This window comes from Anopheles arabiensis, chromosome 3 (genome assembly GCF_016920715.1).
Source record: "Anopheles arabiensis isolate DONGOLA chromosome 3, AaraD3, whole genome shotgun sequence".
In the NCBI taxonomy this organism is placed as follows: domain Eukaryota; kingdom Metazoa; phylum Arthropoda; class Insecta; order Diptera; family Culicidae; genus Anopheles; species Anopheles arabiensis.
Genome location: NC_053518.1, coordinates 12,476,549 through 12,503,900, shown reverse-complemented (window position 1 = coordinate 12,503,900; position 27,352 = coordinate 12,476,549). Strand labels below are relative to the sequence as shown.

The window sequence follows — 27,352 nt, the reverse complement described above, 5'->3', positions numbered from 1 at the left end:
GATAATTGAGGGGCCTACACTACAACGTGCCGATGTACAACGCCGTACCCCCTTAGCACCAGCACCAGTACCGATCGACCCAATGAGAGCGCCCCATTGAACCACGTCGAAGCGTATCACACTTTATTTGGGTGGGATTTTGCGCCTTAACGGAGACCGAGACGTTACAGGCAAGACACTGGAAACGAAGACGTCATTCTTGGGTTCAACACTTTTCTGACCGGTGTGCCGGTACGCTAATTAGACGACTGCTCACACTGCTGTCGAAGGTGACACACTGTCACTTTGCGTAAGCCATTGCGTCTGTGCCTTGAGTCGGACTTGAGAAGAAGTTTTGTTGTGTGCAGTAATGTACAGTATTTCCAAGAACTCTTGGACGATGTCCGAGAAAGTGGCCAAACGATGAACCCGCAACCTTGGAAGAACGTCCCAAGGCAACGCTTTCTGGATTTGTTAATTGCACAAAACATAAACGATGGAACTCGGTTTGTCGGGTGTAACTATCTCGTTAACTGACTAGGTTCGCACACAGTTGACACAAATTAATTGACTTTGGTGCGCGGAACGGTAAAACGATACGGTATCGGACACTCGAAACACAATCACTGCATTCTGGTTAAGTATTTATTGGAAACTCAAGAAGATACATTGGGAACGTTAGCTGTTGGAAAAGAAAGGAAATTGGATTTGATGTCACGGTTGTGGTTGTTGGAGAGGTTCCCATTGAACGAAATGGCAGTTTTTTCCAATATTTGCATAAATTGTACAAAGCTTCAGTAACTAGAGTAGAGCGACATAAGGTCGCTGCTACATTAAACACAGCTTCAGGTTCTTCAAATTACATATTTTATGATTCAATTATTCCGGAGCATTAACCACCAACCATCAGTGTTATGACGATGAGCTCCTATAGATCGAAATAATTAAAAAGCAAACAATTCGGCTCGTAACCAGCTGTTCATTTCATCCACCATCGTAGCCATACGTAACAATAGCAGGGGTGGGCTCGATTTTGTAAATCTAGGACCCACACACACACACGTGTTTCCTCGGCTTTCCACCACCCAGCGACACCGGCGGAAATCGAGACAATCAATTTCGGGTTGGACGATATTATCACATACTCTGGTTGATCAAATCGGTATCAAGCGCGCACCAACTAGAGCACGACAACAATTGACGATGATCGGCTTGGTTGCGGGCCGCTAAGCGCGCATAAAACTCCTCACGAATTCGGAAAGGGCAACAAGAGCGAAATAATAATAAAAAAAAACCTCTTACTCATGCCGGCTTATTTTCTGATATGATCTCATCACTACCGCCAGCTTCGTGCCCCCAGCAGTATCATCAGCAACATCTTCGTCGTTGTCATGAGTTTGATGGTAAGTAGTAGAAGCAATGTGTTGTTGCTACATCGAACAGACGCCATGCCAGCGTTTTGAGGGCTTTGTTGGTGTTACCTAATAACGATACTTCCCGTACTACGTACGAAAGGTGGCAAGATGACGGCGAATCTGTACCAAACACTATCGTCAAAGTTCTATTTTTCTTCACAACTGAAAATGTTTCATTCCATTTGCAAAGGGAATAGAATTGATTCATTCCGTCCATTTCGGCGAACGAAGCAGTTCTGTAGTTGGGCGAGAGATATCTGCTTCGCTCCATTTTGTTGCAGTCGAAAAGCAATAACCAATTTTTTGCTCCAGTATTTTCTTCCCGCTCGCTCTGAACTGGGTGACTTCTGTGACTTCGATACCCTGCGATCACACCAACTGGTAAGAGGACGTGTGAAAAATTGGCCCGCATTTAGAATCCGTGTTGTTGTGATGCCCGTGATGCTCTTCTTCTCGACCTAGTCTAAAGACCCGTCTTCCAACGGTCTGGGCGATGGTGTGTGCTATTTTCAGCCAATGCAACATCATCCCAACAGCATACGACTGGGACACACCATCCGAAACGGACCGCAAAACGGAAAACCCTCTCACCTTTTTCCCCCAGACCTGTGCGCAAAACGGCGAGTGAAAGATGGGGTTTTTATTTATTTTCATTTTTCATTTGCAAGATTCGGGAAAAGCCATTCTGCCGCGCCCGGTAGAGGGGTAGCGCATTCAGTGACGCCAATGAAGTTATGACAAGTTGATTGCAACCACTTGGTGTGTAGCGAGCAGTGAAAGTTGTGCCCCGCTTTTTAAAGACGATATTTAGGTGACAGATCTGAAATGCTTCCCAGAAAACAAGCACCATTGTTTGGCTGTTCATTATGCATTCATGGCACACAATGATAAACATGACTACTCCAATTCGCTTGATAAACCCTTGTCCTACAATTCAATCACGAAAGACTGTAATCTGTAAAGGTGATAGCACAACGAATTATGTAGCTGCAGTATTAAACATGCTTTAATTATTTAAGCACTCGCCCACGGGGGAGCGTGGTGACAGCTGTGTCCAATGGCTAGGCTTTCCCCCAGTCTGGCTGGACCGCAAACGCAACACGCGGACATCACCGATAATCACCATAAATAACCACCAGAATGGCATTAATATTCATTATCACTGGGTTGAAAGATTATCATACTGAAATCCATTTCCCATCCCTTGCAGAGGCTCGCTATATTGTACCGCGTGGAGGGGACAGACTTGAACGCTTGTCATCATAAAATAGGCACCCAGATGCGCCAACAACTGGACACGCTAGCAACAATGGGAGAAGTGGGTTGGTGGAAACACTACAAAAATTGATTGACATATTATAATGGCTTTTCGGGGAGAAATTATGACGTCTAAGAAGAAACCTTTCCCAACAGGATTCCTCGGGAACCAACTGTTCAGTAATGGTGATGTAAGTACGCTGCAAGTCATCCCAAAAATAATTGCAGTATTGTGCAATTAACGTCGCACAGTTGTGTGCAAACACACAAAAATATCTCGTGACTAACACTGCTCGTGCTGCGCGTGAGTGACGCCCCATGTGAAGCGGCGCGTTTCTTCCAGGTTATGTTTTTTTGCACAAAAAAAAACCATTCCTTCCATCATCAACTTCCACACGATCCGAGCGCACGCCTGGAGCCTCCGTTCTATTTATGTCGCAGCATCACGTCACACACTTTTACGAGCTGGTCGGATAAAAGGGCTATAGAGAAAGGTGTGAGGGAGACAGCAGGAAGGATAGGAAATTAATTAAATCCCTCCACATTATGGCACAGCACGTAAAGCGTCTCCCGTCATCGACGCTGTGTGTGTGAGTGCGGGTTTCATCCCCCCCAAAAAAAGAACCGGAACCGACTCTAAATGCAAACACCCAACTCATCTCTCGTCGTGTAGTACGTTTCTCGGTTCGTCGTATCGTTGAAGCTATCATAATCGCCATTTAATGGTGGACATCGTTTTTATCGATGCAGCCGTTTTAGGAGAAAAAAGGGGGAAGAGAGAAACTATTTCCTCTAATCCCGTGTCTATATGGCGTCCAAATTATAGCCGGCGGGGATAATAAGAAACGATGCTACGCAAGGCAGGAGGATGTCCGTGAACACCACCGGTGACTCATCGCACCATTTGTTGGCGCCAAAGGCTCAAACGGCTGGAAGATTAATCGTTAGAGCGGCACCACGAAATGAGGGGAAACCCTGTGAGCCCGATGCCAAACACAACGCAAAGAGCTGAAATGAAATCTCGTGCACCGAAGAAGTTTATCTTTGTTTATGGTTTTGTTTTTGGAGTGTTCGGTTTTGGCGGGTTTTTTTCTTGATTCTTTCGCTTTAAGAGAGATGAGGATGCTTCGCACATTTGGCTGCGTGCGTGCTGATTTGAGGCAGCAATTTATTAAGCGAGTGTTAAAGCTGGAAGATGACTGCTTCTACTATTTGCTGTCTTCATCTTCATCCTTTTAGCGCCTCCAGGAATTTTCAACGAGTTAAAGAATCTTCGTAGAATTACTGGAATTTGCGAAGGTTGTCAGTAATCACACATTTGAGATTACTGGTTTGAAGTCATCAAACTAAAAATAGAATGATTTGTCTCACTGGAGTATGTATCTTCAAGAATTCAAATGCTCAACTGACCTCCATAATACCTCACAGACATTCAGCTTCAAGATACGCTTCAACACAGAAATCAATACTTGCGCTGCATGAAACCAGCTTCCCAAAAGCCTTCCAACAATTTCAAGTACAGTTGCAGCAGGTCACCCTTGTTCAAACCGGACCCAAACACACACATCATGCTCCACCTCCACCACCAACAAGCTTGGTGTACTTGGTGCCACTGGCAACTATGCACCGAGAGCATGGGTAAAAAACATATCCCCCAAACCAAGCGGACCTAGTTCGTGAGTGCAGTCCAGCGGCATTTGTACATTCGCGCTCCATTGTCGCGGTGGTTTGGGGCAGAAACCTGTACCAACGGTGCTGTGCGAAGGACACGCAAGAACTGACCACTTGCCTGCAGCTGACACAGCTGCTGGTATTATGTTGGTGGTTGACTTACGTACATGTGAAGGGGTCCCTTATCATGTATGCGCCAACTGAACCACAAAACCCAAAGAGAGAGAAACGCATAGAGAAAGGCCTTCCTCCAGGGTGGAGAACAAGAAATTGGTACCGGTGTAAAGCCTGGATCCAGCGAACCGGTACACCAGTGAGATACTATCACATCCCGAAAGTCACAGGCAGTCCGCGTGTTGTTTCTGTGTACACACACGCTGGCGATCAAATACAGGTTGGACAATTCAAAATGTTGAGTAAAAAGCAAAAAGAGAAAAAAAGTACGAGCCTGCACTTTTCCTCTCCTTTCGTGTTGGTATTTCTCGACACAACACACCACCGTAGGGGGTGTAATGGACGTGGAAATCATTGCCTCAGATCTTTGGACCTTGGTGCGATGGTGGTCCCGAGATGGAGGAGATGAAGGAACCTGCCCCCGAGGTCGTGGAAAAGAGAACGAAGATTAATTGGATTTGCACGGTTTGGCTTCTGGAACGCGGCGAGACTGCCCCGAGCACACTATGCGTTACATTGTGATATGGGGATGTTTATTGCAAGATTCGCGTGTGAGTGTTCCGTTCCCAATTTACAATTGGTCGTTATTGAGTGAATGCCTCAAGTATCCCAAATGACCCGTGCGCTTTTATTGAGATAGCAGCATTATCTTGCTTGAAAACAAATTAAATTTTTCAACATCAAATTTAACGTCCCTTGTAGCAATTAACAAGGCTTATCCTGGGTTCCACCATTACTAGGATATTTATTTGATCACGCATAGCATCATTCGATCAATCATGAATTCATCAACGTGGTAACTGCTCTGTATGCAATCAGGGAGCTCTTTCTACATCTAAACCGGCCACAGCACGGTGTGGAAACTGTTGACGCGTTATCCCTTCAGGCTCCGGTGCTCCAGTGTACTTGAAATAACCCAACGGCAGATTACACAAAACTGCCATTATGTTTGAACAGAAGTGCGCTCTGGTAGGGGCGGTTGCCTCGAGCCAGCTTCCGACGGCAGCTTGCTAATGGAAAACGAGAACGTGCAAGGTCAAAGGGCCAACAAACAGGCAAACATGCACACACACACGATGGTCGGTGGTCTCCCACCTAAACCTATGAAATACTCAATCGTGTGCATGTTTTCACAAAATCGAACCTACACATTGGGGGGATGCTAATCAAGATAGATTGATTGCCCAACACATTATATCCCGTTTGTACTTAATTTAACCGTTAAGCGGAATTTGTCAGAACAGGTTGTTTGCTTTAGCCTTAAATCGATATGGAAACCGAGGTTAGAATAACTCGTTTAATGAGCTTGCGGTTGTGGTTACACACACACGTGTCATTTGATGCCACGCGGACGTTTGCGTTGCGTTTATGCATTTTAAATTCTTTGTTGAGTGAGTGAACTCCGACTCGCTCTCTCTGTCACTCTCTTTTTAACTTCCACAGTGACATCTATCAAACAAACAGAGATTTATAATTGCCCTGTATCTCCCGCACACACCAAGCTCCCCAATAAATCACGTCAAAGTTCTAGTGTTAAATCCCTCCCCAACAAAGGCTACTCGTCACATTAATGTTGAGTGGGATTTAACGCAAAGATTTAAATGGTGATGGGCTTTTTAAACAAAACAATCTTCCAACGCTCCCTACATTCCCTTAGAACTCTGAGCTGACAATGAGATGGACAGCAGAACGTCCCCTGCCCGAGAAAGAAAGTCGTAAGTCGCAAGACACACTTCATTTATGACACTTGAGGGATTCCCTAGAATTTTAGTTTAATTTAATGTCCCCCCCCCCTCGTGTCCCTTGCGACACACGAGAGAGAGAGGCGGCTAGCAGTTTCCCGTGCGCAAACACCTCAGCATGACCCATATATTACGACACTAACGAAACAACGGTCGCAAGCCAGGTTAGGAAAGAGAGCGAGCTGTTGAAACAGCTGCATGGAAACGCTTGACCAAACGCGCCTAGATCGATAGTAGAGGTTCTGTGACAACCTCCGCCCCAGGGTGGGGTGGACACGCCATAGGGTCTCCTCCATTTCAAGTTGCGCAACGGTTTAACGAACACGCGCGGCAACACGCAAACCTCACACGGCTGGGCACGTCTTCAATGTGCGCTTTTCCGGTTCGAATAGCGATTACCTACCCTCACTCCCTCTCTCTTTCTCCATCGAAAAAACGGACCGTTGTTGCAATATCGTCACTTGGTGGAAACCGTGTGTGCGCGTTGCACTTTTCGAGGAACCGTAACGGCACTCCCAGTAGACCTCCCAAAAATAGACTTCCCCGGACCCGCGCGTGGTCGCCGTCGACTGGCAATGGCGAGTAGTGGTGGTGAACCGAAGTTCATAAGTCATCGAAATGGTCAGCGCGATGAGTGATAGAATAAAGCGCAGTGCGGAGGACAGTATGGAGCAGGAGCGGTTTAAAACGTCCCACCGTAGGGGAGTCATGGAAGAAAACGTCTGCAGCGGGCGCAAATTCCACGTACGTCTAGCGCGCGAACACGCCACAACAAATGGACCTATGAGTGGAAAGTGGTTCCGCAGTGAGTGTTGTGCCGATGGATGTGCGTATTGATGGATTCCTCGCGTTCGAAAGAAATCAGACAAACAGTATTTATAGCTGGCTCCTCTTGGCGGTAGAGCACATACGACTGATGGAATTTTAATAATCTGTTCAATGCGTCGTTCGTTTATGGCAGAGTGCGTGAGTAGTTAGTAACGAGCAGAGGAACAGACAGGTTTGGACATTCGGGAGTGAAAATGTTTTAACTACCGTTTATGCAACAATTAAACACGATCACGGAGATGTTTATTTTCACACAGAAGTGCAATGTGTCTGTAGAGAATGAATCATCTTGAAACCGTATCAGTCCTTTTTTCGACTAACAGGTTGACTTACAAACACTTGAAGGACAAGTGAATCTACTCCTCCCAAACACGAGAATGGAGTAAAAATCCCCTTACACGTTGAGTTGATTGTATCACTGTCTGTAGGACTACATACACACATTTAACCACGAAAATAAAACCAACAAAACCACCCCGCGACAACATCAATCCCGCTTATGTTTTTCTCCAAACTCCAAACTCCATCATCTCCGAGTGTAATTTGCAATAAAAATGAAATATGCGACGAAATTTGCCAACACATGAATGCAAAACATTGTTGTGTTGTGCCGGTGTGGCGTTTGGTTTTGGTTTGTGCATAGTGACAGTCCGGGGATTTTGCCCACATTTGAGTAAGTGGAGTGATCCCCGGAACCAGACCGAGCGAACGAGCCACGCAAAAGCCATGGAAATGAAACCATCGTTTTGGTATGGTGGAGGGGCATTGCAACGATGAGAATGATGGTTGTATCAAGTTATTTTCCTGTTTTTTTTCGGCAAGACCGAGGAGTTTGCCAGGTAGTTTGCTGAACGCATCTCTGAAGGACAACCTCTGGGACGGGGTTAGTTTGTGTGTGCGGTTTTTGTGGTCGCTGTGGTAGAACTGCTTTTGCTAACGATGATTTATGAAGCTGTGTTTGTGTGTTTTTTTGCAAACGGTACCACATCAAACAGTCGCAAAGAGTATTAAAATATTGGTTTTATGGTACTTCAGTGAAGAAGTTTAGTTTAAGGTTTAGTAACTTAACCAATTTAAAGATAAAATTAATATCCTTCTTTACATTTCACAATTTAATTATGTTCAGAGAGAAAGAAATTTTAAATATTAATTTATTCAAGCATCATCAATTGGCTTTTTGGACTAAATTGGCTGAGTTATTGACATTTGGAGGTTGATTTTTTGCCAAAAAACCGATAAAACTGACACGCCTTGAATTTCGAATGATTTTGCATTCTTCACAAAAAAACATAAAAATTATGTAAACAGGCCGAGCGCTCAGCTAAACAGCTAAATATAAGCTTTGCAGCAGGAAGATAGAGAAAGACGCACCAGCAGCTCAATATCACATTCTTCATTTTTGTATGTCCCAGACAACTTCACCGGCATTTCCTTTTTTCAAGATTAAAATAAACACTATTCGGCCATGTATGCCAAAGCATTATTTATGATTCAAATTTATTTCAACGATTAGCTCACTTGACAACAGCAAACTTTGGCCCCACAAAAAAAAAAAAAAAATTCCCGACAAACCGGCGGCCTCAAGGAAAGCCCGTTTGGCGAAGTTTCAACAAGCGGCACTTGCTCAACCGAAACGCAAATCTCGCGTCCGTTCAATTTATCTTCGTGAATGCCCGTGAAAATAACATATCGTTCCCATGTGCGTGGTGTCAAAACATATCTTTACAGCTTTCACCGGCAAAACTTAACCCGTCCGACATTGGAACGGCGTCGTCCGACGAAGACGGCGACAACCGGCAACATGTTCGCAAACAGTCAATATGGCGGGTGGCCAACAAAAACATGGGGGAAAGAAATCGTTGTATGTTATATTAAACAACGAAAAAAAGTAAAACCCAGGAGCCGCAATTCCGATTGGGAATTGTTCGGCACCCCGCACCACGGAAGCTTGCGCCGCTGCCACCTGTGCCACACTCCACCATTCGTTGTCGCATGGTTTGTGGTCGTGAGCAATACTCGTGTGATCATGTTTCGAAGGTGTGCGCGTTGCCGGAGAAGAAGCAAGAAGCCCGAAGAGATGTCACGCACGAAGAAAAACTCCCCATTTTTCCACCACACCACACAGTGGCCAAGATCGCGATCCGTTCATGTTTTCGGTCGTAACAGATTGATTGAGATAAACACGCTAACATGACGAACGAACGAAACACACGGCACTTACCCCGGTCGCTGACGCTGACAACACCAGCCACTTGAAAGGACTTTCGAATCGCCGTGCTCGGGTGGCGATCGAACTGAAAGGCAGTTTTTTTGGTAACAGAAATTGGGAATTTGGAAAAACTCTGCCAATTGTCCGTGCAGTGCTAAATGCTGGAGAAAGGGATCAATTTTACGGAAAAGGATTTTTTTGTAGCAAAAATGTAACATGAGATCTGTGTAGCTACTCCAAAAAATTGAGGTACACTCACGAAACATTTGCAGCGTAGGGTTTTAAGCTAGTTTAGGTCATTAGTTTAAAATTAAGTAGGAGTAAAGGAGTAAATAAGTAGGAAATCGGTCCAAAATACATTTAAAAAGGAATAATACGGAAGATCAATTGTTCCGAAAGAACTCTCTAAATGCAAACTTTGTAGAGGGTAGCCAACAATAAATCATGGTTTTAAAGAAGACTAAATCGATTAAATAAACAAAGCAACTAAAGCCCTGCCTTCACCAACTCAAATAAAATGAATTAAAACCACCGCAAGAAGAAAGAACACGGACACCGACAATCCATTCCCATCGTGAGATCACATTCACCACCAACCATCTGCTCCTGAGCGTTCTCCAAGAACTCGTTTGATCGCAGAAGCGCAGAAGTGAAATCTAATCAAACTCAAGTCTGCAAAACAAATAGTTTACCCTCCTCGCACATCGACAAATTGTATCCTTTCATGGGCACAACACAATCGTCGTGCCAAACGCAAAGCGTGGGATATATCGCTCCGGAGATCCGTGACGTCTGTCTGTCCGGCTGTACGGACCGCAGAACAGGCCAAACCAACAGCCGGCACCAAAACCTGTCAGAGTCTAAGCATTAAACGAGAAGCACTTAAAGAACGGGCAAACCCGTTAGCACCGAAAAACAGACGAGACCGAAAGAGACAAATGCGTGAGCTGTGGTAACGTTTGTTGATTTGTCCAATTTTGGAAAACCAACCAAACACAGCTCTTTCGACATTTCCGGTTTATGGTGGGTTAAGGGAGCTGCTGTGCTGTTTGTTGTGTCGATTGACGTATGCCGACGCCGCCCGGCAAATATCGCGCCGGAATGCTAATATTTCAATTAAACGTTACTGCCGTACCGCGACCGGGTACGATTCGATTGTCGTTTACTGTTCGGCGTTCGGCAGTGTTCGTTCCGGCAACTATGTTGGGCCTAAGCACTGCAGCGAATGGTAGTAATTTCATTACACTTCCTCCGAGGGGTGCCTCTGTGCTAGACACGTAGGGCAATGTTGGATTTATGCAAAGCGATTGATTTTTTTTCTATGCACATCACCACACTATTGTTGTCTAGAAATCATTCATACCGATGTTGTCATGCATGAATGTAGTAAAAAAAGGTATAAAGTAGTGGTGAAAAGGTAGACAAACAATCACATTAAATTGAGACGAAAGAAACAATCAAACATCATCCCATTAAGCCGATGATTGTTTATACCTAACCGCTCTTCTTGCTTTCTAATCCACTCCAAACATCTTAATTGGTACAACGTTTACCATGTGTGTTTGGTTTGTGTTGTTTTTCTCATTTTCGTTTGCTTTAATTTTGCACTAATTACCTCTCACCCAGCTAGCTCCATCCAGCTAAACCTATTATTTAAAACGAAACTATTTTTTCGGCCTTAAAAACAAAACCCCTTACTAAAACGATCATGCTCAGCTAATGAAGGATTTGTTCGTTACACATCATGCTCTTAAAAAGTGTCTCAATAGAAAGATAAATTACTTAAAAGAAAGTAAACCCAGCAGCACAGGTGTTCACACATGACACACAACCGATACGTTTCTATTTATAGTATAAAAAAGCCGAATCGATCGCCCACAAAATTGCCCTTTGCGCAAATTAAGCTTTCCGTTCCTCGTCCGGGTGCATCGATTCGTCGCGGCTTGCGCAACACGCCTCCAATGGTTTATTAGCGCCAAAAAACAATTGCCAATCAACTACGGGTCGATTATGTGTTAGGCTCCTCTCTCTTTCCTACAACCTTTCGATTGGCGAATTTAATTAATTATTCTTGTTTGCCAAAAAAAAAAAACTATCGAACGAAATAATGACACAAAGCTTGTCTACTTTTGGCGAGAAGAAAGTCAGTACATTGCCCCGCTTAAACCGTCTGCTTCTGGTGCGTGCATTGCGCAACGACGATATGCGCAACGGCTCGTCTTTTGGGTGCACAAAATGCACAACACCCTCACAAGATGTAGATCGGCACATAGCGAAGTTACCCCATTACTTGTGCCTATCACAATCTGATACGATAGGCGTGCAGCTTTTTCTCTGTTGTATTTCTCTTTATTTCCCCCAACCGATATAATATGGATCCAATTTTACTCCTCCACAACTTCCACACAAGATTAAGGAAGTGTGCTCATTAGTCCGCCGAATTCCGGTGCAAAGAAAATGCCGACAAGTGCCAGCCCGCAACGCACCGGGAAGGAGCCCGGAAAAAATGGTCTCAATCATCCAAAAACCCAACAGCAGCACCCGGACGCCGCCAAACAGAAAAGCTACTTTAAACGGGCGCAGCTAATTTTACACCAAATTTCTCCAAAGAAAGTGGGACTGACAAAAAACGAGCCAATGCCCGCAGCTGGTGGGTGAAATGTTGGTTTGCAATTTTCCAATTATTTGTTATCTAAATTTCGGGCCACACAACAACATACCACTGCGGTGAACGAATGTGGTGTTTGATCGTGATCATAGCTGCACAGTGGGAGAAGTGCATTAAAATAGTTGAACGAACGATATCACAGAGTGAAGAGTTGTAAAATGACTAAATGATTAAAATCTGCATCGTAAAAGCACTATCCATTACACTAACTAGGGTAGACACCTTACACCGGTTGGCTAATAAAATCCCTTTTTAATCGTTACGAGCTATGTAGAACACCCAATCACACAACACCCGATCGGACCTTAAAACACCATGAGTTGACATTATGTTTTGATGGTCAATACTAAAATGTCGCCTCACTGTCGTTTCGATTCGAGGGCAAGAGATCGTTCACAAATATGTAGAACACGACCACGGGACACCTCGAATCGAGACAGATGAAAACGTCATCAAACTGTCGGCTACAATATCGCCGAACACAGCAGGTGAGTGAGTGTGTTTGTGCGGGTCCGTCCGTGGGCCAACATTAGGGTGCTACATTTTTCGTTGCCATTTTTAACTCTTTTTATAGCGCCGAAAATGGCATCCACCACCGTCACCGAGTTCGTTTAATTCCCTTTAATCCACACCGTAAACCGTGGAACGACATGGAAAAAGGCCCTCGCGGGAAGATGATGCACCAGTGGGTGATGAAACCGTTTGGAGGAAATCTTTGCTTTTATCGTCCGAGCTTTTCGATGAGCCTGTTTTAACCTAATTTTCTGTGGAGCATTCCTCAACCGATGACCTTTAATATGGAGGCGAATTGCTGGAAGATGATCATTAAAAAGACATAAACAGAGAGGATAAATGTTATAAGAATCTCAGCGAGTTCATAAAAGCGTGTATAAGACGTAGTTGAACCCAGCCAAGAATTTCGAAATAAAAATGCAATTTAAAAGCCGCAGCAATAGAATTCAATGTTAAACCGTATCATATCGTAACAATTGAAAAAATGGACAGTAAAACCTTTATTAAAAATGCAATTTTTGCTTCTGACACCCTTCAAGCCTTGGGAACTGAGAATTCTGCATGCTAGCTGCTGCTCCAAACAAAGGGAATGACATATTAAAGAAAAGTTATCATCACCTCAAATTAAAATACAATTGAATTGTAGAAACGTAAAACAAGCTCCATGGGAAGTCTTCATTCTCTCCCGCCATTCGAAGCTAGTGCTTGCATTACAGAGAGCGCACCCTATTAATCTGACAGTGGAGTTTGTCAAAGAACTAGCGTGATGGACCGCACTCTTCTACGACGCACCGGAGAGTTCACACGTCAACTCCCCCGAGTTGCCCTTTTGCCTTTATCTTCGCTTCAAAGACGCGGCGAGCAAACATAAATATTTCACTTAATTGACTGCTCAAGTCAACGGCCGTGTGCTGGGTGCCACTATCAAACGCTGGCCCCGGTTTCTCAACACCTCTCCTCCGACGGTAAGACGTTGGAAGACGCCTTTAGGATTTTCACATTCATTCATTCTTCACCTTCAAGGGTTCCATTCATTCATTCCCGAGCTTCAATCGAGGCAATGATCGTATCGAATGAAAACCGTTTTTTGCAGTATTTTCCTCTCTCTCTCTCTCTCCAGTTGATAAGTCTCCAACAAAGTCGCGCTCTGCTGCCGATGACAACCCAATAAACCCTGGGTAGACTGTCGCGTTACATCCTGCGTCCTGCGGGCACTTGTAGTAACAACCCGTTTGCAGACATTCCACCACCACTGCTTCAACAACATTTCACCAGGTTTTCACCCTTACGTTTCGAAATGTCAACCGCAGCAGACAATTGACAGCTCTAGAACGGGAGATATTTTCCATTCACCGCGTCACTTTTTCGCCATTCGGCGGCGGCGGTACACATAAAACGAGCTCAAAATCCTTCGGCCTTTACGTAACGCAACACACTCCGATTCCACCTAGAGCCGGAGAGAGCGAGGGTGGTACGGATATTCCAAACTAATTGGATTGGTTTGCGGATTGTGTGATCATAAAACAAAACCAAACGATTGGTACAGTTTTGTGCTTAAACACTGTCTGCATAGTAAATAAATAATTTGATGACAAACATCTGGTGCGGCGAAGTAACACCCAGCAAACCCAGGGAGTATGGCGCACAGCGCTGAAAGGCTCTTGAGAGATGTTGGAGGTGCAAATCAGTTCCAATTTAAATTTCTTGCACAATCCCGCAATCGCACAATCAACACACACACATACACCCGTGGAGAGCACCATTACACTCAATTTAAATTCAAAGCAGTGACGGGAGGTACTGTACTGTTTGGTCCGACTCTGTTCGCCGGTATAGGGCACTGACGGGTTAGAATTATACGCCGAATCGAATTAAACTGTGTGCCTTAAAGTAACAGAGACGGAATTTTTAAACAAGCACCACACAAGCATTGACCACACTTGATCAACAAATGTTAGCACAGCAAATATGCAACAAGTTGGCGTTCGGCAAGCCAACAACTCTATGCCGGACTGTCCAATACATTCGTTGGTAAATTGTTATTTGATTTTGGTTTTCTGTAGCATAAAGTAACATCAAAAGGACGCAGCAACGTACCGAGTACATTGCATTTAATCATTATCACACAAACCAACCTGCAAGCCAACTACCGGGAGGAGGCACCATTAGGTTTTCACACATTTCTGTTACTAAATTTACACCCAACATCCGGGCTGCTCCGGTTGATATTGCCATAAAACGTGCCATGAAGTTATCACGAGATCCACTCTCGGTTTGCGGCTTTCTATGGGTCACATGGTACGGAAAAGGAAAAGCTTGAGCTTTCATACTTTTTTAACCAAATTTTACTCTCCATATTCTTAGTACGGGCAAGGTACATGAACCACCCTAACCTGAGAAGACTGTTACAGCACACTGCACACTGAAGCACACATATGCATCTCGTGTAAGCAGATAGTGGGTTTTTGGTGTGCGGCACGGGTACGAAAGTACGAGAATCTCCAAATTGGATTCCTCTGTTCATGGCCCATGATGAGGTGGAGTGTGATGATGAGCATGATGATAGCAAACAGCATGCTGCGGTGTGTTGCTATAGCTCCCAACGGAGCCACTCGACAAGCGGAGCGAGCTCTACTACCTTTCCTTGCAGTGAAATTATGCATTCCTTTGTACTCTACCGGTGGTGCCGGAATGGTACGGAATGTTACGGAATTCACAATCCATTCTTTGAAGAAAATGCTGTAAAATGTTCTCGCACTCTCTAGCTTTCATGGAAAAGGTAGCATAGCGTACGACCCCGTACACCGGGTAGATAGCGCTGTACCCCAGCCCTGTACGCCAAGCGCAAACACCAAGCACACAAAAGCAAGGTATAATGCGGTAGAGATAAGGAAATTTTAAAATGTTTTTTTCTTTCTAATCTCGAACGATAATAAAACTAGAAAGGCTGTAGCAGCAAGCACATCTCGGGTCCTGCTAGCATGGTGAAAAATTAAATAAAACTATTTGCAACCCCCGGAAACCCGGGAGGAGAAAGGTTCTTTCCCGCTCTATGAATTGTATGAAGAATTAAACAATCTTGATACGGAGAGGCAAAACAGCTGAACACGTCAACCGTGGCAAGGGAAGGTGCATCGCGCACACTCGCGTCACACACAACCAACGTGAGCAGCGTCCAGCGTCGCACAAAAACCTTCGCCTTGTCAGTTTAAAACGGCAGGGGCTTCTTTCGAGTGAAAAATAAGTACAACCGGGCATGGCACAACCGCTGGTCGCTGGTTTGCTACGTGATTGTATTTTTATTCACCACGGGAGTGAGATAACCTTTCCCGAACTATAAAATATCATTTCGGAAGGTAGCATCGGCAATCGGGCTGGTTGTGGTTGGACTTTTGTTTACTGTGCTTGTTGCTCTATTCTGGCACGGGATTAAACGATCGCACTGTAGTGATAAGCGGCGAATTAGGTTGAGCGAAATTTGTGCACAGTTGGAGTTTAGCTGTGAAGTTGAAGTAGAAAATAAAGGTTAAAGATCCTTTTGCTGTACTTCATTGCGAAATTATATTTCAATATTACAAGTTTGTATGATTAATTTAAGGAATAAAGTGGCGACATGACCTAGTTTTACTTAGTAATGAACATTGTTGTAACAAACAGCTTTATTTATTTATTTATTTACCAACATATGTGTCTTTATGAATCTCGAAAGATTCAGGTATCTCCAAGATATCATTAATCTCGAAAGATGAATCTCAAAAGATAAATGAATCTTCTAAGATTCATGAATCAAAAAGATTCATAAATTTGTTAAAATTAATATATCTCTTGGGATTCATGAACCTTTATATATGTATGATCAAGTATCGCATGAACCGTCTCCCCGTAACAAAACAAACTATCTGTCTGCGTGATACTTGCTAAGAAGTCTCGAAAGCCTGTATAGACTGGCGTAGCCACCTAAGTTGCTATGTCAAGAAGAAGAATAATGAGAAGCTCAAGCCCTATGAATCTTTGGAGATTCATGAATACCTAGAGAATCGTGAATTTTTTGAAATATACGAATCTTTTAAAATTCACCAATCATTAGAGGTTCATCTTTGGAGATTCATAAATCTTTGTAACCGAGAAGGAACCGAGAGAAAATTAATAAAATATTCTCTTTAAATGCATTGATCGTTAATCGTTGTAACGGTTCGTTGTATCTATGTAAGGTACGCCTGTTCTCATCAACAAGCAAGTTACGAGGGCGAAGAGGTCTTGAAGGCGCGTAGATGTTGATCTTCTCTAATAAACAAGGGACGTCTAATTCGTGTTTTAGTATTTTAGTAACAAATACACATTGGTTTACCTTCGAGTTCAAGCGTCTGTAGATCAAGTAGAAGACAACGCGAGCGATAATTTGAAATGGTTGTAAGTCCTCTGAATTTTAAAGCACGTCTTGTAAAAGACTAATAAACAACGACTTAAGACATCACTAAATTCACGGAATTGTCGAAAGATAAAACCTAGCATCTTATATGCCTTGTTAACAGAGTTGTCAATGTGTAAATGGAAATTTAAACTAAAGTCTTAAATCACAAACTTCCTACCAACGATCTAACACGCCGCCAAACAACGAATAATTTTACTTGATTGTTTTTTTTCAATTCTATGGAACGATATTATACATCACTTATCAAGGGTTAGCTTCAGATAAGCCTTAAGACACCAAGTCTTATGCCAAAAAGCAATTATCAGTAAACAAAAACCATTTCAAAGAGATTGTGTCATGCCCAATTAAAATGCTTGTATGTTAAATTGTTTACATGATTTAGGTTCGTGAGGTTGCCATACCCCGCTTTGCCATAACGAACATGCTTAATTTAACTTTAATTTGATACAAATTTCTTACAAATTTAGCAATGAATAAAATCCCAAATATTAATTTATTAATGTTAGCGATTCATACAGCGAACGATTTCCATCACAGTATCGCTAATTAAACATCCAATGAACCGTGTCGATCCAGGAGCATCGGTATGTTAAACCAATCTTTCGCAGACGACGGAGCACAGCCATCTTTTCGCATGCAAATCGTGCTTCCAAAACCTGAAATGCTGAGCTTCACCTATGTTATAACGGAACATGGTCCAATTTATTGCTTCAGGATGATCATTTAGCAACCGCAGCACACCATTACCATTAAAGCGCGCTACTCTGGTATGACGCGCCCGCCCCACAGTAACTCCATTCTATGCTACGCGAATTCAACAGCACATTTCGTGGGGTTTTTGGCGAAAAAATGGATGTGGCGAATGGTGCAAAGTATCTAACAACCAAACAGACTCCACACGGTCCCGCGTGCGTGAGTAGACAAAAGAGAACACAGAAAGAGAGACCATCATCTCCAGTGAGGTCTCACAAAACATGTGTCTCTGTCAAACCACATCAGATCGTCTGAATGCCGAGTAGATTAAAAATTCACATAAAAACCCGTGCACCCTCTCTATACCGGCGACGACAACCTAGGATTTCAACAAATTTTCACATTCCTTGATTGTTGACAGCAGGCTAGCGGGCTAGCAAGAGAGAGAAAAAAATGGCACGCAAAAAAGCGAAGTTTCAAATAACACACACTGTCCAATATTTTCCCGAAACGACTCCATAAGAAAATCGTTTAATTCCGCCATCCATGCAACTCGGCTCCACCCCGTCCCAAGCTTCTCAGACAGATTTTGCAAATTTATGCTGCCCGGCCGGCGACCCGGCAGCATCGTAGGAGGACGCTCTAAACACTTTCGCAGCGGGCGATCATCACACCACCCGCCGCGGCACGTTGTCACGTTCGGTGGGGTTGGGCAGGACGAAGCCACTAACACGAAAATAGGGTTTTTGGTCGGCAATAAATGCTGAATTTTATTCACAGACGGGTGCAACAACAACAGCAAAAAAAAAGCTCCCAAAATTCCTGAACGCGTTTGAAGCAATCGAGGCGAGGTGTTTGCAAGCAGCCACAAAAAAAAACGATCACCTTCCTCCTGCTACTCCTCTGGCAATGGAGTGGAATTTGCGATCATGACTCGAATGAAGGGAGTGCTGCAAAGAGACTCTTGAGAAACCGTTCACCAGCTTTTCTAGCCGGATCGAGCCGATCCGCGATAAACATCGCCTCATCATGCTCTCCAGCGTTCGATGTACAGTTTCTACCTTCACCAAACGATGGCAAGAAAGAGTTGTGCTTGTGCTTGCAGGACTGGTCAGCCGTTCGCGAGCAGGGATTATTTCCTTCCTTCGGACCAGCAAACAAGTTTTAAGACGCAAAAATCGCACTCTTTATGGGTGAAGAATATAGCATTGAAAAACACAGTTCTACACCACCGTGTGTGCCAACAAGTTCGGCCTGCTGGGTCATATAGGGGTTGGCGGGAAGACTCTGGAGTGGAGGGAAAAAGATCAACACAATCCGTTAATTACAAACCGATCCCAACAAGCAGAAAGGTAGGACCTTTGCAAAAGTTCAACAAATCTTCCACGTCTTGCGGTCCTGCGTTACGTGTTTTTTTGGGGCGCATAGCTTGATATTTCCTGTCCACACAATAAATGACCATTAACGCCCCTAAATGTATCCTGCGAAGTGTGTGTCAGCTCGCTTGATTACAGTTTATGGCACATTAAAAAAAACACACGATCGGAGCCCGAAGCAGCACCCAATAATAAAGGCAAATAAAAATTAAATCCCCCAAAACAGTTCACACCTGAAGTCTGTCCCTTGTTGCAGAGTACGTGCTCTTCTGAGCATCGATTCTTTCTTTTTCCAAACACAACTGTGGTGGGCAACCGCAAGGCATCCGTTTCGAAACACAATTAGAAGATAGTGACGAAGCCTTCTTCAATTTGATTGATAAAAGAAATGGCACGTACTCGTCTAATCTTATCAGTTGTGATGTTGGTGACAAGATTTGAAGACAGTTTTGAAGACATGTTTGCGAGAAATGAATACGATATGAATAAGGCTAATTAAGAGTTTAAGTAAGTGGAATTCAAAATTGATTTCGTTTATATTTAAATTTGAAACATTTTCGTACAATTTATGCAAATATTTCTGGACAAAAACTGCATTCCGCCAACGGAACCTGTGCAAAAAATGGAACGATAAAAACCTGATTTAACTTTAATAAAGGAACACGGAATCAGCTGCTTGTCTCATGTGGTTTTGAACGGTGCTTATGCTCGCTGTTGTACATGATCTGTTGCTCTCAGCTCGGTACGAAAACAAGCTAAACTGAGCTTGGTTAGTTTGCTGCTTTGCGTCTCGTCACCACCATAGCCAATTTGTTGGACAGCACGAATGTTAAACAAATAATCTCGACGCGGGCAGTAATAATTTTCCTTCTAACGAGTAGTCTGTCCAAACCGAGGGACAGATAATGACCACCACTGCCGCACTGCACTCTCAAACACACACACACACATACAGTTACACTTTCGTTAAACACATGCACACATTGGGACACACGGTCAGCTGAAATACGATCATCCGCGACCGAGCATATTCTATGCGCCGGGGATGAGTGGTGCAGCCGAACCAGATAAATGGCTCATATAACAAACAACATTTCAAAACAGTGTAATCAATCACATCACACCCCACAACACAGCACTAATCCCCCAGGTTACGATTACGCAAATGGTTAAGCACACAGGCACTCAAAAGCACGACACACGCATAAAGGTCCCACACCAGCAGCGTGATCAAATTATCTTCAAAAACTAACACTGTGGATGACACTTTTTCGTATATCTTTCTGGCCACAGACAACGATTGACCAACTTTTGCTCATAATTTGAAGGAAGGCGACGGCACAGAGAAGCACTCTTCTTAAATTAAACTCATCTCACTTCCCGAAAAATCTCACACATTTGCGTATGTATGCGCCCGCGTCTATGATGACGGCCCGTGCGAGCTGATCTAGCCGATTCCCTAATAACGGGACGGGATGACGATTATTGGGGCGAGGAGAAAACCCACTGTCAAACCTTTAATGGCCTATTTTTCACATAAATTTGCGGATCACCATCGCACACACCGAAAACACTCACACGCGCGAAACTACAGACGTGCGTCCGAAAACCCGTCCCTCAAACGCATTCACCTTCGCGCATTACGCCGCTAATATACGCACCAACCGAAGAGGAAGAGAAAAAAGGCCCTCCCAGAACACGCACAACACAGGTCAACGACGGAAAAGCCGACGAAACATGTGAAACGACGAAAAGGTGAACTGGCACAGCTGGTATGCGGCTGGGACTGTCGCTGGGCCGGAGCGCGAAACCGGGGTAGAATGTACGTGCGCGTCGCACACCGTGCAGCAAACACGGCCGCTGATCGGGAATGAATTACGCGTCTCGTGCTGGTGCGCACCGAAGCCCAACCGTTGTACGATCCGCCGGCGGCGCATTAAAAGCCGGCTTGGGTTGTGCGCAAAACGGTGGTGGTGAAGGTGTTTTTGGAGTTTTTGAGTGAGAAACCGAGAGAGCGGTGAGAGCGAGATTGCGCTGCTTATGATGTGCGCAATAGAAGCATAACAAAACGTTGAGAGGGAGATTTTACAAACGGAGAGATTTTTAGGCAGAATGCTAGCAGCGGCTGCAATCCAGTGCAGGGGTTTCAGGCTAGTGAAGTTACTTGAATAGTGAATACTTGTTAGCATATGATACGGAAAAATAAAACATTGAACAATCCAAGTATCAACGAATCGATTTATAATCGATTCACGGTCTGTAGAATATGTTGATTATAGAAAAATATATTTGAATTACTTTGAAAACAATTGTTTATGTTTAAAATAATGCAATCCAATAGCAGTATAAATTTCAATTGTACAGACCCCCGCCATGTCACTCGGGACTACATGGCGATGACGGAAACTGATGGAAAGGACTACATGGAACAAATCCCAGAGCACAAAACGATACAGACCCCCGCAATTTGGACCACTAAACCGGACTATACTTGGACCACTTCTGATGGATGGATCCAACGAAATGCCTGGAATCCAAACGATACAAACCCCCGCAATGCCATTAGGAACACTGAACAGGAATAGACAATCTCAGATCTGAATGATGTAGACCTTCGCCACGCTCATAGGACCACACAATCATGGATTGGATTCGATAAAACCAAAACGACCGAGTACACCCGGGATAAAGTGCCCTTCCATGGCTCAGAGAAGGAAATGTCTCCCAGCCAATATGGATTGTAGCGCCATGAAATATGGTTTTATACTCTAGTTTTAAGCAATACGGCCTTTTTGGACCGTTCGTTCTCGTTGCTGTTCAAGTATAACAAAAAGTTATTATTTCTATAACATCCGATCGTTCAAAATGTTAGGCTAAGCTATGACAAAATTGCTTGAAAAATGTTTGATTTTCTGTTAAATTGTTTCAAAAGCGCCTGTAAGGCCTTAAGTCATCATTCCACAAAGTAGAAAATGACGTATGTTAACATAGCTTCGAATACCAATAGCTATAATTTAACAATTTTTTATTGATACTGACGATAATATTTATTGATAATGTGAAAAAAATATTCTAAATCCTAAAAACGATGAAAACCTGGACCCACCTGGACAATTTTAGAACACAGTCGTTTAAGCTTATCAGGAGACATCTTGAGCCCGTACTGATAAGTGTTGTTTTGTACCAGCATTCCCCAATCCAACCCAACAAATCTCTTCATTGCCTCAAACGGCGTGCGCAAGTCTCAATTCGATTTCTTTTAAAATATGTTCGAATTGGTGAAGCGAACCCTGCAACAAAAAGTATTGAGAGCGAAGACGGAGAGCGCGTGATCGTATGCTCAGGTGCAAATTCAACACGATCGACGGGTCGCTTGTTCACAACAACATTAGGAGAGAAAGGTTCAAGATTGCGATGCAAGGTTTACGTAGGTAAAATCTGTTTTCTTCAATTCAAAATTTGAATTACAATATTGTTTTGAAATTCCACGTTTTTCGATACTTAACTTACTCAACTACAAAATCAATTTCAAAGTATTAGTTTAAAGCAATAATATTTAAAATCAACACCTCACAAGATCTAGGACATCCGAAAAAAACTAATCTTACAAGCATAATCTAGCCTACATAGCCTCTGAAGGACTACAAATTACCACTCCTAATAACAACAACCGCAAATCATGATGATTATTTATTGCCAACGTATCACACGGACCAATTTGTGCTCAATTATCACTCCGCAAGCCAATAAAACAACAACATTTGCTCACCCAATTGCGCGTACAAATGCGTCCGCCAGTGAACGCAACGAAAAGAAATGTTACTTTTCCTCCATTCGATAGCGTGATCCGTGCAGCTGGCCGGACCAATAAAAATAATAAAGCTAATGCTGCTTTTCTTTTCGCGAAACTAAAAACGAGAAAAAAGGTACCTCACCACTAACTTAAAGCGCAAAACAAAATCCCCCACAACAAGAGAGCACAGGGAGCCCATTTGCTGGGTGAAAATAAAACCATCCTCTAGACACACTTTAAAACCAAAAGCTGCTGCAACAAAACACTTCAACAAAGCCCGAGCTAACGCACGTGCACTTAACACCCATTCGGGATTTATATGGAACTCTGGCCGGACAGTTTTACACCTTTTGGTTTATTTCCTTTTTTTCTTTCTTTTGCGGGCAGCTTCACCCAACCATCCAACCCTTTGGCACACGCACACTGGTGCCACATTGTTTGGCGGTTAAAAAATCACCCCATTCACATACACACACACACCACGATATAAAACAAACGGCCACCAAATGAAAGCAATTCGCTCGTAAAAACTGATTAATGGAAACCGACACCGGGAAAAGCTTTAGAAAATTAGATTTGATTAGGCGCATCGTCTCCCTTTCGCCCCCTTTTCTAGATTCGGTAACGACTTCAAAGAAAGAGTTAACTGCTGGATGCAACCGCACGCACTAATCTGTGAACGCACCGAAAAACAATTCAAACGACGCCACCACCAAAACAACCACAACAAAGATGAGGAATAAAAGCGCCCCAACAAATGACAACAGCGTCCATAATGTTTTCCAACTGTTGCCGCTGAATCAACGGAAACCCCGGCACCACGGGAGGTTAGAAACTAATTAAATTTCGTAATAAAACATACACTCGTGCAGACCCATGTCCGTGCAGTGTATGCAGTGTGATGTGTTGTTGGCCACACACCGGGCGGCGTCTTCGTCGTTGAGGTCACTGTTCCGTGCAATCGCACACACACTCTCTTTTCGGTCGGCATCGTGCCGTTAGCCGCGAGCAGATAAGTTTGGTGATTTATGCGTTGCTATTCGATCACCTCGATTCGACATGGTGCTCCCTCCCTGCCGGCGTATCAACTGACGCGAAGTAGCCGCCGATGAACTTTCATCTCGTGGAGAAGTGGCGCTTGGAACGGTTGTAACACCTTGTCAATTATCAGGCGTTGAACCATGATTGAAGTGTGCAAATATGCATTGATTTTGGAAAGTATTTTCATAAGACTTTGTAGTAATCTTTTTAAAGTCTTAAAAAATATCATGTTTTATGCCTTATCTACTTCTAAAGCATTATTCACACGCGTCATAGGTATATCTTGTAGATAATAAACTAAACTTGAAGTTTGCAATGGATTTAATGGAAAATTAACGCATCAACAGTACAATCCAAGCAACTTTAATATAATTTTAAAGACACACTGCACTATCTTTACACCTTCGTTAACGCTCCCTGGAAGCCGTCGCCCAAGAAAGAAGCTCATTATGTAGCGGCCCACAGTCATCCGCAGCTGAAAATTGGCCAACTAATTTAATCCACCAACTTCACGGGCGACTAACAGCAGCTTGTCGCATGCAGTAGCACCCGAACAGCGGATTTCCTGCCCCACACACTCTTGTGGGCTCCATATTTTCTGCATCACGATAAACTAATCAGAAGCCGTTAGAACTTCCGTTCGGGTTTCGGAAACTTTTCGGAACCCAATCGGTCGCAAGGGTACGGCAAAGATAGGCCGCCGGCCAACAAGGAGGTGTAATGAAAACTTTGTCGTAAGCGATGGACAACCCCTATTCACCGTGACAGGTTGCTGCTTAAAGATTACAGGGATTTGTTTGGTAAGTTTGGCCATACCGCAGAATTTCAGGCTGAGCTTTTTGTCGCGACAGGGTTGTTTATTATATTTTTAAAATGTAAAAACTCTTTTGATGGTTAAAGAAAACGTTTTTTTTTAATACAAAATAATTTCATTTCAAACTATCCTCTGTGCAAGATATCGATGCTCTTCCGCTCCTACAAAAGTTTGACACAACTGCTACAGATGCTATGCGCCAAAAAGTAGGCAACCCGCATGGCATAGCTTTGATACAAGTTTTCCATAGAAAAAATTGAAACTAACCCCTCCTATACATCTTGAATTCCGACAAACTTTACAATATTTTTGGTACCAGTGAAATGGCTAGCGTATAGAATGTATATTTTCTGTAATATAAAAAGATCAAAATCAAAAGTTTTACTTACGGGTGCTGGGCAGTTTCAGCGTTAGCTTCGGTGAGCCACCGGACAGGCTAAGATCACTCAGCGAGCTTTGCTCACTGTCTTTGCTGTGGGTGCGACCTCTGTAATTGAGAAAAAGAAAAATGGAATGTAAGCAGTCGTCAATTAAGCTATGTAAAATGTGATGCTGAAGGATACAGGAAGCGTTTAATATTATAAATGTATGTAAAGGTAAATTATTTTTAGTCCTCACAGACCGTCAACGTCAAGAATGTTTATCGCTGACAAAGGGAGCTGGGCAATGAAAAACAAAATAACAAAGAAACATGTCAAGGCTTCTATTTTAATACACGGAAAGGGGAGGGGGGGGGGTGAAGGGTTTACTACACACGATAAGTGACACTTTCGTTTGCACCCAAGCGCACCTTTTACCGTTTGCGATAAGATAAGAAAGAAGCCGGCCGGTTGACCGCGGTATTTTAACAAATCAATTGACGTGTTGTCGTGGCATGCATAAATGGGTTTACAACGAGCAGCAATTTTGATGTTATTATTTATATTACATTATAAGCACAGCAATAATTATAAACAACGTTTAACAAATAGAATGATTTATGCTAATGTAACGATCAAGCAACGATCTAAAATAGGTATAACTTCAAGTATAGCAATACAGTGGAGTAATTGAATAAATAATTATAATAGGAATGTTTACTGTCTTGATTTATCGAGATATTGCTTTAAGAAGATAAGAATTAATCATTTCTAGGACAATACAAAGTACATTTCTATGACGTTTGCAACATTGGTATCATTTTTTTACCATTAATTACGACTGCTTCATTGGATTACACATGCACAAGCATTCTCCATTCAATAAAGCGCATTTAAAAACATTCAAAAACTAATCACGTTTCACTCTACGACTGCTGTTGAGGCTGCTTTACATAAAAGCCTCCACAGCGGTTTTCTCTAAGCAAATCAAACCATTAATCGATGCTCACACAGTCAAGGCCAATTGATGACATCTTCCTACTGGCTGGAACCACTGGACAATCTCCTTACAGATACGCACGAACAAGCCCAAGTGACTCGGACAAGTCGTCCCTCCACCTCGCCCGTCCAGTAAAGCAGTAAAGAAACAGGTTAGCGCTCTATCGCTTTATTTATGACGGGCTAAATGGTCCATGTCAGTACGTGGCCGAGAAGATTAACCTGTCCGTGTGCCGGTGCACCTTCAGCGCGATACCTTCTCACCGCGGGGAATGTTTAACCTCTCCGCGGGCAGTTCACGGTTGCCACGTTAATAGGACGCGAACAAGTCAATCGCGTCTCGCAGCTTTTTCGAAGCGTAATGAGTGGTAGTTGGGAGGAGAAATTGTTGCAAATTTTCATTTGCAAACAGCGCTCTGCAACATGCGCTCGTCACGCTAAAGCTGAGCAAAAGTGCGACCATAATCGCTCATCAGGTTTACATGCGTTTTATGATAGTTTTGAAACGTGAGAAACAAACACTGTGGAAAGTATTTATGAAGATTTAAATTTTGTGTACTAATGCACTTTCAGTAGAAGAGTATTTTCAATATTTAATGTTTAAATGAGGCAATTTCCAAGATTTGAAATAGTATCCCCTCGACAAAATAACTAAACTCACGCTTAACCATGATCAATTGCCTCCCATTGTTTTATTGATCCTACAAATGACACTGCGCACACTCATCTATTAATAAGCACCAGGTGTTACATGTGCATGCAAAAGCTGTAGCCGCTTATCTATTGCAGACAATCGTGATAAAAGCATCATCTAAATCATGTTCGCTGCAGGGGACACACTTCGTCCATCGATGCGGCCCGGGCACAATCCAAACACACCCATGCACAGTGTCAACACATTGCTCAAGCGCCCGGACAACCGCCGACAAGCCATTGGAAAGCTCCCCTAACGGCAATGTGCTCACACTTTTATCGTCCTGCGGTTTGCTAGCTCGCACGCTCTGTGCACAAAAGCGAAGCAGCATTCGCATCCTTTCAATCGCTCATCAGAGGATGCTTGATTTCATGTTGGTGCTTAGGATAAGCCCGACCATCGTATTACACAATCCGACAGGCTGTAGGATGTTCATGTACACACACACAATGTAGTTAGCAGTAAATCAATGGCATTCTGGTCTCATGCACTGTAGGTCTAGGCTTGCAAGGCTGATCTCTAGACATCTATTGTTCTACCTTTGTGAACGGATGTTCACAGAATGCGACCCGAACAAATGGAGATCCAGGCGTACCCCATGCAGGGCAAGAATAGAACCTCCATGTTGCATAATTCTAATTTTATTACACTTCACCGAAGCCTAACCTGCCACCATTGCGCACCAAAGGGAGCAT

The 27,352-nt window shown here is 43.5% G+C and overlaps 1 protein-coding gene across 5 annotated transcripts in view; it reads right to left on the bottom strand.

Annotated features, from left to right (window-relative positions):
- The window catches only part of LOC120903489, a 154,688-nt gene that overhangs the window by 56,053 nt on the left and 71,283 nt on the right, over positions 1–27,352 (bottom strand). For all 5 annotated transcript variants that reach the window (XM_040312953.1, XM_040312949.1, XM_040312950.1 and 2 more), the window contains one exon: positions 24,995–25,092. In XM_040312953.1, coding sequence (XP_040168887.1) covers positions 24,995–25,092 — 98 coding nt within the window. The remainder of the gene's footprint in view (positions 1–24,994; positions 25,093–27,352) is intronic.